This window comes from Cavia porcellus, unplaced genomic scaffold (genome assembly GCF_034190915.1).
Source record: "Cavia porcellus strain 051 isolate PalLab524CR breed Dunkin Hartley unplaced genomic scaffold, mCavPor4.1 scaffold_4, whole genome shotgun sequence".
In the NCBI taxonomy this organism is placed as follows: Eukaryota; Metazoa; Chordata; class Mammalia; order Rodentia; family Caviidae; genus Cavia; species Cavia porcellus.
Genome location: NW_026947487.1, coordinates 101,600,794 through 101,614,652, shown reverse-complemented (window position 1 = coordinate 101,614,652; position 13,859 = coordinate 101,600,794). Strand labels below are relative to the sequence as shown.

Genomic DNA, 13,859 nt, shown 5'->3' with positions numbered 1-13,859 from the left:
TCATCTTCGGCTACACAGTTGAAGTTAAAGGCTAGCCAGAAGTACATAGCAAGATCCTATCTCTAAGAAAACAAAAACAAAATCAACTCCCCATATCTGTCATGCTAGAAACATTGCTTCAGGTCAAATCAATATTTATTTAAGGGAATCAAAATAGCATGCTTTTATATTACAGAGATGTGAAAAAACATTTTTGGCTGACTAGTTGTGTGGTTTATCTGGAGTACCACATTGTGATTTAAATAATTCCATCACCTAGTCAAAAGGCTGCTACAATTTCAGTGGTTTTCTACTCACAGTCAATAAAGTAAAGAAAAACCCTCTAATGGCTCCATGACTCAGCAAGTCTTAAAGTGAGTGGTTAGGAAGTTGCGCCCACAATTTAGAAACTGCACACAAAAAACGCCAGTGACAGAAACATCTACTCTAATGTGAAAAATGATCACTAAGTTGTAAAAAAGAAAAGTTTTTCTTTACATCAACTACATCAGTTATTTTAATGCTATTTTAGGCACCTAGGATAATAGAATTCACTTTAAAAGCTTTTGAAGATTAAGAATAGGAAAAATATTTATTGTGTTTAGTTCTTACCTTGTGGCAACCAGAGGGTAGCTGTGACACGGTGATGCCCAGGCGTCTCTTGTCCATGGCATGCAGTCATAAAGCAGCAAGTCTTTCTCTGTCACAGCCATGAGGACAGGTCTCCACTGTTGTCTTCCACCATCTAGTTTTGCCTGTTATGGTGGTGAAATCCAGACATCAGAGCTAACTACAATGCTGTGTCTCTGTAAAATTTCCTTCAGTGATGGCCTGACATGAGGCTTCCATTTTGTTTGTCTGACAGACTTGAAACACAAGAAACGTCCATCCCTTCAGCAGCCTTCCCACTGGCTGGGATTGTCCACCGAGAGGTGTGAGGTACTGTGTGTATTTAAAAAAGTACCCCCTATCCCAGTGAACTGCAGTGATAAGACAGTTCTTTCCCTATCCAATAATCACTGGTTCTAATCAAATACACAGTAATATATTCAAGCTGGTAATAGTTGTAGTATGTGAGAAATGTATTCTAAGTATAGGATAAAAAGTACTTCTATCTACTCGTATTAGGAGGATAGAAAACCTCCCTATCAGATAAATCTATATAATCTAAACAGTATTTTTGTTTTTGGATACTGGGAATCGAACTTAAACCCTCACACTTGCCAGGCAGGTGCTGTGCCACTAGGCTATGTTTTGGCCCATTAAATTAATTAATTAATTAATATTTTTCCCCCTTTGGTACCAGGAATTGATCTCAGGGCCTGAAACATAATTTGTTTTTATCAAGATATACAGTAAGAAATACATTTTATACTGAACCCATTTCATAGATACATAGGTATGAATGCTTTGAATATTTTCCCCAGTATATTTTATAATATATTGGATATATTCCTTTTGCACTCCAATACACACACATGTATAGAAGTATTTTTGAATATTTTCCAGTACGTTTTGGAATGTGGTGAATAAATCTCAAAGTAATATAATCATATAGCTTATGCATTGACTCTGATATTTCTATTTTCGTCTTTTAAAAATGCTGACCAAGATCTACTATGTTGTACAATGGAAAAACATCAAGGAAAGTGTTTCCCATCATATTTTTAGAATGTATGTTTCAGGTTTAAATGTTTCATTGCATAAAGGTCAGTTATGTGTTAGTGCACTCCTATAATCCCAGTGCTGGGGAGGCAGAGGCAGGAGGATCATAGCGAGCTCAAAACCAGCTGGACCTACACAGTGAGTTTGAAGCCAGCCTGAACTACATAGTAAGAAACTGTCTCAAAAAAAAAAAAAAAAAAAAAAAGAGCTCACTCAACTATGTGATTTTTAAAAATAGCCACAATAAACAAAACACCACAAAAGGAAAACAACTACTATTTATACATATTATCATGGATTTAAGACCCAAACAAAAGAAAAGCTCTGTCTTCATCAAAACTTTTATCCTTCTCAGATGAGAGCTTTGAGCATGATCTGCTTAATAATACTGTATTTTACAACTGACCCTTTAGGTCACTACTACTTACTGTTTCAAGGAAAAATAAAAAGAGCTACTGAGCCCCTCTTTAGGGCTGGGGATAGCTCAGTGGCAAAGCTCCTGCCTGACAAGCACGAGGTCCTGAGTTTGAGTCACAATACCAAAAAAAAAAAAAAAAAAAAACAACAAAAAAACCCAAACAAAAAAAGAGCCCCTCTTCACTATCTTTTCCTTAATGACTTCTGAAGGTGAAATGGACATGGCAGAGCACCTTCAGCACATTTACAACCTCTAAGTGGCCAGGTGTTGTAGTCACGGGTTGCAAGGAGTACAATCACATACAGGACACCTAATTTATAGTACTATTTATAATGGTCACCCAAGTAATCAAATGCAAACAATCTGTCCACAACACTAAAGATCTACAAAATATGGCTGAGGGCCTGGATCCCATGGCAATAACCTGCATAAGTTCAATTGAAAACTTAGAGCCCATGACAATGACTCATGCAAGTTTTTCACGGATTTGTGCTGGGAAGGCCCAAAGGTCAGCTGTGGAAGCAAGAAAGTCTAGGCCAAGCTGCAGGATCTATGCTAGAAGGCTGAGGGTCCTGCAATGGAGCCAAGAAGTGATACTCAAAATAAGGACCAGGGATCCCCTTAAAAGTACCACAGCCATCATCAGTACCAACGAGGTCCTGAGATCTTCTGACAATGAGAACAGCGAGTTTGTATTAGGAAGCTAGAGTGACAAACTTCTCCTGGAGATTAAACAGCATACATCATCCCCTCTGGAGCAAGGAAGCAATGCGCAAGTAAGGACTAGAGCTCCCCCAAAGTGCACTGCAGCCATTGTCAGCGACAAGATCCCAAGCTCTGATGATGAGAACAGCCAAGTTCCTATTAGCGAAGCCAGCAGGACAAGCTCCTTCAGGAGAACCAACAATTCCAAAAGAACCAACAGCTCCAAAAAACACCACCACCACTTAGGAGAACCCACACTGCTCTTCCTCTCCAGGTTTCCTTTTTATGCTGTCAACAGTCCTCAGAGGGGCCATCTACATGCAGCACCAAGCTGATTCAGTTCAGCTGGTGTTTAAGTTGACCATCAGTTTTCAATCCACCACACCTGGGGGGAGGAAATACATTTTTCTTTCTTTTGGTAATGGGGATTTAATTCAGGGCCTTTCCACTAAGCAATATTCCCACTTGCTCCCTTTCTTCTTATTTGTTTGTCCCTGTTTTTTGAGATAGGTCCTTGCTATACAGTTCAAACTGGCCTTAAACTCACTATGCAGCACAGATTGGCTTTGAATTTGCAACAATCTTGTCTTTTGAGTTCTGGGATTATAGGTATGTATCACCATGCCTTGCCCTAAGGGTCTTACTAAGTGTCTAAATTGCCCAGGTAGGCCTCAAATTTGCAGTCCTGACTGAGCCCAGATCTAGAATTATAAGTATGTGCCAGCATGCCTAGAGTATGAGAAAAGTTATATTCAATGAAGGATATATCAAAACAACAAAAAAAGCATGACCTGACTTTGAAAATTCTAGCAAAATACTGCAGAAAGAATTATACTTTTCTTATCAATTAGCCCTAGTTTTCTTTTTTTGTACGTAGGTATGTACGTACGTATGTAGTTAGTGGTGCTACGACAGAACCCAGAGCTTTTGTATTAAGCTAAATCCCACCTCTACTTTATTTTTTGGCACTAAGAATTGAACTCATGAGCTTGCATTTGCCAGGTAGGCATTGTGCCACTGAGCTATATCCCTGACTCATCTTTATTTTAAATTTTGAGACAAGGTCTCACTAAGTTGCTAAGAGGGCCAAGGTGGCCTCAAACTTTCTATCCCAACTTCCACAGTGCTGGGATTATAGTGTGCCACCATGCCCAGCTAGAATACTCGTTTGCTAAGACTCTGATTGGTCTATGAGTAACTCTGTAATACCCAGAAAGAGAATGTCAACTGTAAAGAGGTTCTCTTAGATTCTTATATTTTTGGATTACAGATAGCCCCCAAAGGGATTTCATGTCACGTTCATTACTAAGCTTTTGTCTCCCAAGATTGTTACAGGTAATATTTCAATAGAAAAACAATGGCGGACACTTCCGGGAGAACATGGCGGACAGATAACAGCAACTACCGGAGGCTCTCTGAAAAACTAGGCTCAGAAGCCAGATATGGTGCAGACTAAAGAGACATAAGCAGATGGAGTTATGCTCTGCTGACTCAGGAACGAATTGGGCTGAGAGAAACCAACTTGGAATGCAGTCCTGGTGCTAAAACAGGAACAGAAAAGTCTCGCTGCTGAGGCTGGACCCTGCGCCATTGGAAGTCGCGATTTGGGTTTCCCGCCGCACAGTGGCTGGCTGCCTCTACATCGGCTCGGCAAGGAGAGAGACGCGCGGAAACTCTGAGAACGGGAGTCTGTGAACGGAGTCGAAAACAGGATGGGCAGGGAGGCATGTTCTGACTTGTGGCAAGGTGAGTGAGAGAAACTGACACTCCACCACAGTTTGACTCCAGCGGACTTTCTGGGCCCGAGCAGTCCTGCGGGAGCAGGGCGCAGTGGAGACTCCAGCCATACATTCCCCTCTCAGGCAGGATTGGTGAAAAGTGCCTGGCCTGCGTGACGCTGCCGGCAGACCCAGTAGGCTGGCCCAAACCAGATCCCAGAGCCTGACGGAGGCCGGGAGGGGCAGGCCCCCGCGTAGGCTGCCTGGTGCACAGCGGTGAGTGGGAACACCTAACCGGGGCAATTCGATCAGGCTGTGGCTGACAGGGAGAGAAGCTGGGCCTCTCATATAAGCTTGCATATATAAGGAACAGAGAATATGGGAAGAGGCAGCAACAAAAAAGGCTCCTCGGCCCCCAATTCTGAGAAACAGGCAATAGCAGACACCGCACCATTACACATAAGGCGCCATATAGAGAGCCTCATAGACCAATTCAGGAATGAAGTTATCAACGACCTGAAGCTAGAAGTATGCAAAATAGTTAGAGAAATGCTAAGCCCCACCCAAGAAAAAACAGATGGTGGAATGGAAGAACAGAAAAAGAGGGGAGAATTGTTTGATGGAGAAAACAGGGAAAGCATAGAATACGTGAAGCAGGTTCAAAGGGACTACCAAGAAACTAAGAAGTCTATCGAAGACTGGCATAACAGCTTGAAAGAAACTAATGACAGACTATCTGAACTGGAGGGCAGAATTGTAATATGGGAGAATGAAATGAAAAACTTCTTAAAAATAACAAAGAAACAAACAGCAATAATACAAAGACAAGAAGATGATAAGAGGATCCATAACTTAAGGATTAAGAACATAAAAGAAGAAGTAGGGACACAAACAAATGAACTACAAAAGCTACTCACAGAAATAATCCAGGAGAATTTTCCTAATTTAGCAAAAGGTAAAGATACTCAGATGTATGAGGCATACAGGACCCCAGCTACCTACAACCCTAACAGAGCAACACCCAGGCATATCATAATAAAAATTCCAGAAATTCAATACAAGAACAGAATATTAAAAGCTGTCAGAGACAAGAAACAGATCACTTACAAGGGAACACCCATCAGAATTACAGCAGATTTCTCTGCACAAACCATCAAATCACGAAGAGCGTGGGGGGAAATAATTCAAGCTTTGAAAGATAATAATCTCCAGCCAAGATTGAGATATCCTGCACAACTGTCCCTGGAAATTGATGGAAAAACAAGGTGCTTCCAGGATAAAGAGGAACTGGGGGAATTTGCAACCACCAGTTCAACTCTACAGAGAGTATTGCAGGATATTTTAAAAAAAGAAAAATACAAAGAATCCAGAAATAGTGGAGGCCACAACTAATGGAGCAGAGAACAAAGTGAAGACAAACTGACAGCTACTGACAGAATAAGAGCTCAACAGAAATGAGGCAGAGAAGATTGGATGATAGGAACAGCTATTTTGGAGAAAATGACATCTTAATAGGTAATACTGATTTAGATCATCTAGTTTTGAAGTCTCATCTAGCTTTTGTCCTTCTGTCTCCAATGGTCTAAATAGGTTGTATCTTACTGGATTTTATTATGTACGATAGTATAAGCAAAAACCTTTTAAAGACAAGGAGATTATACAGAAACCATTATTCATTTTCTGTTAGTCGATTCTAAATACTCTGTAATGCTGTCATTCTCTTAAATGGTTTTACATTGTTTTGATATACTTAATGCTACAGTATACGAAGTTGTACTCAAGGATTTCAAGGAAAGAGACAATATGGTAACTACTTTTAGGTCAGGATTATCTGGTGGTGAAACACTATTCTGCTTAAATGGTTATGTTTTGATCTGTGCTGTTTTGTTGTTATGCCCTCTTTTATCTCAATCTCCACTCCATTATTTACTTTTTTAATACTTTTTAAATTTTTATCCTTTTAATTAAAGGAAAAAAAAATAACAGGATATATTATAGTAACCCACTTTGACTTTCCATTACCTCGATTTAAAGCCCTGTATTACTCTCACCATCTGGTTTTTAACTGATGTTCCCCTATTCTGTTTTGCTGGATAGTATTAGGTTTGAAAATTTAGCCATCAGCTGTGAAGATAATGACATTCATTATAACGCCCATTCTCGTTGACTTTTATCTACTTTTGAAGACCTACAATGTCTCCAATGGTTTGGTTTTGTCGGTTTTGTTCTTTACTGTTTTGTTCAATTGTATTATAACTAATGGTATAGGCAATTCTATTAGAGAGAGCGGGAGGCATTATGGTAACCATTGTTGATCACCTTGTATTATGTTTTCACATTATCTATTATGTCCACTCTTTTGACTTGACCGATTCTGTTCTGTTATGTCACATTTGGTTTTACTCTTTTCCAAAAAAGTAATAAGAACCGTGAGAGCAATGAAACCCAAAATGTGTAATAGTCATTGTACAAAAGAGAGGAAAAGAAAGTGCTCTAAACTATATAACTGCATGTATATTTAAGTGTATAAGATAGAATATGATATCACAGAGTTTTATTGGATCATTGAACAGAACTGTTTGCAGTATCATTGATGGAATGTCCACTTTACAAGCTTTAATTTTGTGACTTGAACAATTATTTCTAAGATGACAATATGTAATCCATTAACTAGTAATTTCCTACTGTTCATTTTTTTTCTGCAAATCTGTATAACTTGTACCCTTTCTCTGCTTTTTTTTTCTTTTCTCCTTAAATAAAATTTAAAAAAAAAAATTAAAAAAAAAAATAGAAAAACAATGTAATGCTTAACTTCACGAAGTTTAATAATAATCTGAGTTTTTAAAATTAATTTTCTTCTAAATTACAAGATGGGGATTTAAGACCAGATCAGCAGAGTATATGCATTTGGAAAACCTAAATTAAATATATTTTTCCAAACAAAATATTTTGAAGGGAAAATGGTAACACCAACAGAAGCAATGTCCATCATTTCATGAGAAGGAACATTTGGTTTAACAATTTTTTTGCGGGGCTGGGGATATAGATCAGTGGCACAGTGCCTGCCTGGCAAGGATAAGGTCCTGCGTTCAATTCTCGGTATAAACAACAATAACAACAACAAAAAAACACACAACTAATTTTTTTGTTATTTTGTTTTTATTAGATGCTCATTATGTAGCCTAGCCTGGCCTATAATTAACAAAAATTTTAAAAAGTGTTTATTCTTTAGCTCATTTAAGTCATTAGATTTTAGAGAAAAACTTTTTCCCTCTTTTAGTCATCACTGGAGAAAAATGAAACCTCAATTGTAATCATGCTGTTTGCTTAAGGTTACTCTTTTCAGTGGAGTCAAAATGCAGCTCACTATGTATAACATACATTTCTCTGTGTTATCAGCGCTGCAACCTTGGGCTGTGTTACTGAGTTTTTGGCTGGAGAAAAAGGAGATAAAATGTTACGGGTTCTGTTTCATTGTGCTTCAACACTACCACACGTGTAAACCTGGCCAAAGAACAGCCTTCTCCAAACTTCATTGTCTAGTAAATACAGCTGGACAGCATTAAGGGTGAAAAATACTGATAATCATTATTCATTTCATGAATCCCCCAAGCATACACCTCTCTTTTTGAACGATGATGCACTTCTATTGGGTTTTTCTCACACTGGGGATTGAACTCAGGTTCCTGTGCACACTAGGCATGCTACCATTGAGCTACATCCCCAAATGTTTTTATATTTAGATAAGGTCTTACTTTGTGCCCCAGCCTGGCCCTGAACTTGTGATCCTCCTACTCAGCCCCCTAAGAAGCTGGGACTGCAGGCCTGTACCACCAAGGCTGGTCTTCCACCCCCTGTTCTTTATTTTACTATTACAGTAGAAACCAGAGAGCAAAATCTGTATGTGCCATTCCCCCTAATTCTAATTTAGCATATGTATCCCTAACTTGAGTCTATGCAATGTATGAATTATTAGACACAAAATAGGAATTGTTAAAACACAAAGCGTTTCTTTGGCTGTTTTGGCTTTTCTTATCAATCCCAAAATGCTTTTAAAAAACTGAATTAATTAATTATTTAATTGAGACAAGGTCTTTCTATGTTGTGCAATTTGAACTTGCTTACAAGTTCAAATAGCTTGAACACGGGGAACCTCTTGCCTCAGTCTTCGAGTGCTGGGATTACAGGTGTGTATCACCATTCCTGGTTTAAAAACTGAATTTATAAGTAACAGAGTTCCTTTCTGTGGTAAAATCAAAGAAAATTTCCCTTAAAGAATATAACCAGATTCCAAAAGCACAGGCAAGAAAAGTAAAAATAAACAAATGGGATTTTATTAACTTATAAAGCTTCTCACTGTAAAGAAAACTATAGAGTGAAGAACAACCCACAGGAACTCAAACAACACTGGTACATTATTGTTATTTTATCCTGATATCCTATTCTGTTCTAGGATCCTATTCATTGCACTTAGCTGTCATATCTTCTTCTTAGAGTGAAGGTCTCACTATACAATTCAGACTAGCCTTGACCTTGCTTATGTAGCCCAGGCTGGCCTCAAACTCACAGTGATCCTTCTGCTTCAACCTCCTGAGTGCTGGGATTACAGGCATGTGCCACCAAGCCCAGCTTTGTCATATCTTCTTAGTCTACTTGGGTTTATGATGACAATTTCTCTTTCCTTTTAATGAGCTTAATAGTGTTTCATTTGTTTTTTGAGACAGGGTCTCACTATGTAGCCCAGGCTAGCCTTGCATTTGTGGCAATCCTCTTGCCTCAATCTCCTGAGTGCTGGCAGTATAGGTTGTGTGCCAACACACCTGGCTCTTACACTTAACTGTTCTGAGAAGCACTAGTCAGGCATTTTGTATAGACTGTCCCTCAGTTTGAGTTTGCCTGAGGTTTTTCTTATAACTTGATTGTAGTGATAGTGACATGGAAGGTTAGGGCATGGTAAAGCTGGCCAAAGTGGTAGCAGTGACCTTTTAAATTACATGATTTTGAATTGCACGTGCAGAAGACCACCCAAAGTCCTGCATGTGGACCTCTTCCGAGAACCCAAGTAAGTTTTCAGTTGGAACCCCTAGACTTGACTTCAGCCTGAAGATGGGATTCCAGCACTGCTTCTCAGGCCCCATATGTAGAAGTTCTTGAGGGGATGATAAAAGGACACAGACACCAAGAAGAGCTCGGTACCATGACTTTCCTCACCAGAGCCCACTCTGCTTCCTCCAGGGTATACTTTTATGTTACTTTTTCCTCTTTTACTAGGCAGGCCCAGTTTTACACTGCAGAGCCAGTTTCTCTCTTACTGTTCACTTTTACTTTTTAAAATAAACTTTGCCAATCCTTTTTGTTCATTTTGTTCATTTCTTTGAGGCAAGAAGAACCTGGATTCTAACTCCAGACAGAGAGGTGAGCAACCTGGAACCTGGTAACGTTTATTTGGTGAACCACTTTTAGAAGGAACTACCTGGTAACAAAAGGTTTGGGAATGAATGCCCACAGTGGCAAAGTCCTCTTCACATCATCCCCACCACGGGGACACGCTATCATTTTTCACTAGTGACTGATCCTGCTCAGTTGGCTCAACAAGCTTATTCTAAGATTTGGAAGTGCAAAAGATGCACAGTAGTAAAAACAATGTGAAAAATAAAGAGTAAAGCTGGAGGATTTATACTACCTGACTTCATGCAAAGCTAGTCATGAAACATGTGGGAATCACCTCCAGTGAGACAAATATGCCATTGGAACAGCAGTCAGTTCAGCAAGAGGTCCAAACTTATATAGCCAGCCAGTTTTCAAGAAAGAAGCGAAAACAATTCAATGGGATTACAGGTGTGTGTCACCATGCCTGGCCAGTAAAAGGTACAGTATTTCTTTCTTTTTGTCTTTTTCTTTTTTATCGGTACCGGGGATAGAACTCGCGACTGCCTGCTTGCAAGGCAGGCGCTTACGCCACGGAGCTAAATCCCGAGCCCCAGTATTTCTTATTTTAAGCAAACTCTATTTGTTTATTTAGGAGATAGGATCTCACTATGTAGTTCAGGCTGGCCTCAACTCACAGTTTCATTTATTATTTCCCAACTCCATGCTTGTGATCTTAAGACAATATCTAATAAATAATTATAAAATTAGAAACTTGCTTGGTTTTTGTAGGCATGTATGTATGGATGTGTGTGTGTGGACAAAGAAAACAAAACTGGCTGGGAACAGTGGTGGATCCTGTAATCCCAGATGCTTGTGAAGCAATTTACAAAACCACAAGACTGAAACAAAACAAAAAGGGCTGGGAATGGAGCTGAGTGGCACAGTACCTGCCTCATCTGCATGTGTTCAGGCTCAATCTCTACTACTGTAAAATGTAAAACATTTACGATAAACAAACCACTAGGCTAAACCTCTGCAGGCAATAATGACTTGAAAAAACTGCTCCTGTCTCCTGTGCTGCAAGAGTACCCGGCTGGGTGGTGGAAACACACACAGAAATATACCTGCAAACAGCAGACTGATAAGCTGATGGCTTTACTGCTTTCCTTTCTGATATAAACCTAATTAAGTTCACTAAAAAAAGCAACTCCTCAACATTGCTGTTGGGAACCTAAAGTACTACACTCTAATTGAAGGCAACTTGGCAATATTTATCAAAATGACGAGAGCATGTATCTTTTATGGTGGTTTTAAATATACCCTTAAAGACTCTGCTACTCTTCTTTAAAAGGTGGAGCCTGAGCTCCTTTTGCACTTGGTGCAGGTTTGGCTTAAGATTGTTTTTGTAATGAAGAGAAGAAAGCAGAGCAACAGGGTGTAACTTCTGAGACTGTGTCAGAAAAGACACCGTGGCTTTTCTCTTGTTCTGTCTCTCAGATCACTTGCCAAGGGGAAAAATAGAGCCATGTCTGAGAAGCAACAGGCAGCCTGGGGAAAGGTTCACATGGCAGGGAAGTGAAGACTTTGCACAGAGCCGAGAAGAAACTGAGCCTCCTGCCAGCTACATGCATAATAATTTTGGAAGTAGGGTTGCCACCCCCCAATCAAGCCTGCACATGAATGGCACCCTAGAAGATGACCTGATCAAACGTCATGAAACATCCTGAAACATCCACCCAGCTCGGCCTCTGTCAGACTCTTGACCCTTAGAAAATGGATGAAGTCAATGGTTGCCAATAAATCTTGCGGATAATTTGTCATGTAGTTGTAGATAACTGATTTTGAACCAGCACTTCTAGGGAATTAGCCCGGGTTTTCATAGAAATCCTCCTGCTCTAAATCCTAATATCCAAAATTCAGAACTGATAACTTTTGGGTAAATCTCTTTTTTTTTTTTTTTTTTGGTCTTTTTCATTTTTATCAGTACCAGGGATCGAACTCACAACCACCTGCTTGCAAGGCAGGTGCTTATGCCGCTGAGCTAAACCTCCAGCCCCTTGGGTAAATCTCTTACTCACCAAAGTTTTATTAAAAGTAATATTTACTTTTTTAAAAAATATTTTTATTACTATTTTGCTTTATTCTGATTAATGGTACTGCTCTGTTCAGTATTCTGTTTTCATAAGTTCTATAATGTTCTGTATTTCATTTCATTTTATTTTTTTTATCAGTACCGGGGATTGAACTCACAACTGCATGCTTGCAAGGTAGGCGTGTATGCCGCTGAGCTAAATCCCCAGCCCTAAAAAGTAATATTTACTTGTATTAAATAGACTTCTGTTTTCAAATTTTTTCACTATCCAAAGCTTAAGGGTTTTTCCCTTAAAAAGCAAAACAAATTAAGCAGATAACAAAAAAACTGAAAGCCTTTTTCGGTACTGGAGACTGAACCCAGGGCTTGACAGTGTACTATATCTCCAGCCTTTTTTGCTTATATCTCTAATTTGAAGTAGTGTCTAAGTTGCCCAGGCTGGGTTTAAATTTGGGACCCTCCTGCCTCAGCCTTCAGAGTAGCTGGGATTACAGGTGTGTGCCATTAGGCCAGGCTTTGAAAGATTTTTTTTTGGTGTGTGTGTGTGTGGTTCTGGGGATTGAACCTGGGCCTTTGGGCTGTGCTACATTCCAGGCCCTTTTTATTTTTTTATTTTGAGAGAGTCTCACTAACTCACCCAGGGTAAGCTTGAACCTGCAATGTTCTTGCCTCAGTGTCCCACAGTGGTCAGATTACAGGCAAGTATTACCATGCCCCAGTAAGAATCCTAAAAATCAAATGTATTCAGATATCATGAGTTCCTTTGTTATTTGATCTTTCTGAGTTTAGGAACTAAAGAATCTTGATAATGCATGCATGAAAGGAGTAACATGATTATCCATTGCAACATCTGTAATGGCAATACATAACAACAAAGTTACAGAAAGTTCTTTTTTATTTTTAAATGAAAACCTTCCTTTTTTTTTTTTTTTTTTGGTGGTACCGGGGATTGAACTCACGACCTCACACTTAGCAGGCAGACACTTAATGCTGCTGAGCTTATGCCCTGGCCCAAGAGAAAGTTCTTATTTAACAAAACCTACACAATGGAGTGCATTATAACTGTAAAAAAAGGAGGTAGCTTTCTGCATTACTGTGGAATTATTTTCAGATATATAGTTTAAAGGCAATAAAGGACAAGGACAAGGTATAAAGCTGTATGCATGCCATAATATCTTCTTTAAAAAATAGAATAGAAAATATTAAAAAATCCACTATGAAGGAACAAAAATGATCACCTTAGAGGAAAGGAGATAGATTAGGTGGATGGGAAACTGGAAAACATTAAGACTTAATTCTTTGATTCTGAACCATGTGCATTTTTGAGCTTTTAAAAATCATAAAAATGTTTTAATATTGCTGAAAGAACAGAATGATTACCATTCAATCCAGTTTTCTAATTAGCATATAAAAGTAAATAATATAGAAACACTGGGGATATAGCTCAGCAGCACAGCATCTGCCTGGCAAGCACAAGGTCCCAGTTCAATTCCCAGTTAAAACACACACACACACACACACACACACTGGGAATGATGGTGCATGTCCGTAATCTGAGTACTTGAGAGCCTGAGGCAGGATGATTGCCCTGAGTTCAAGGTCAGCCTGGGATAAAAAAGTAAAAAAAGAAGGAAAGCAAGCAAGAAGGCAATAATTTAGTTGAAAATAATAATTACACATATTTATAGGGTACAGTATAATTTGATAAATGCTGCGAACTGTAGTCACCCCATTGTGCTGTAAGACTAGAACCTACTCCTCTAACTGTTGTGGTACTTTTTCAACCTTTCTGTACACTCCCACCCTGCTTAGACATTAGTGACTGCTATTTCACTCTCTACAATCAACCTTTTCATCTTCCACAAATAAATTGGAAGACACAGTATTTGTCCTTTTGTGCCTTATTTCCTTA

At 39.1% G+C, this 13,859-nt stretch overlaps 1 protein-coding gene across 1 annotated transcript in view; it reads right to left on the bottom strand.

Moving 5' to 3' along the window:
• Sntb2 (syntrophin beta 2) overlaps positions 1-13,859 on the bottom strand; it is a 111,708-nt gene that overhangs the window by 27,636 nt on the left and 70,213 nt on the right. Inside the window, exon 4 of the mRNA XM_003471989.4 lies at positions 592-734. Coding sequence (XP_003472037.1) covers positions 592-734 — 143 coding nt within the window. The remainder of the gene's footprint in view (positions 1-591; positions 735-13,859) is intronic.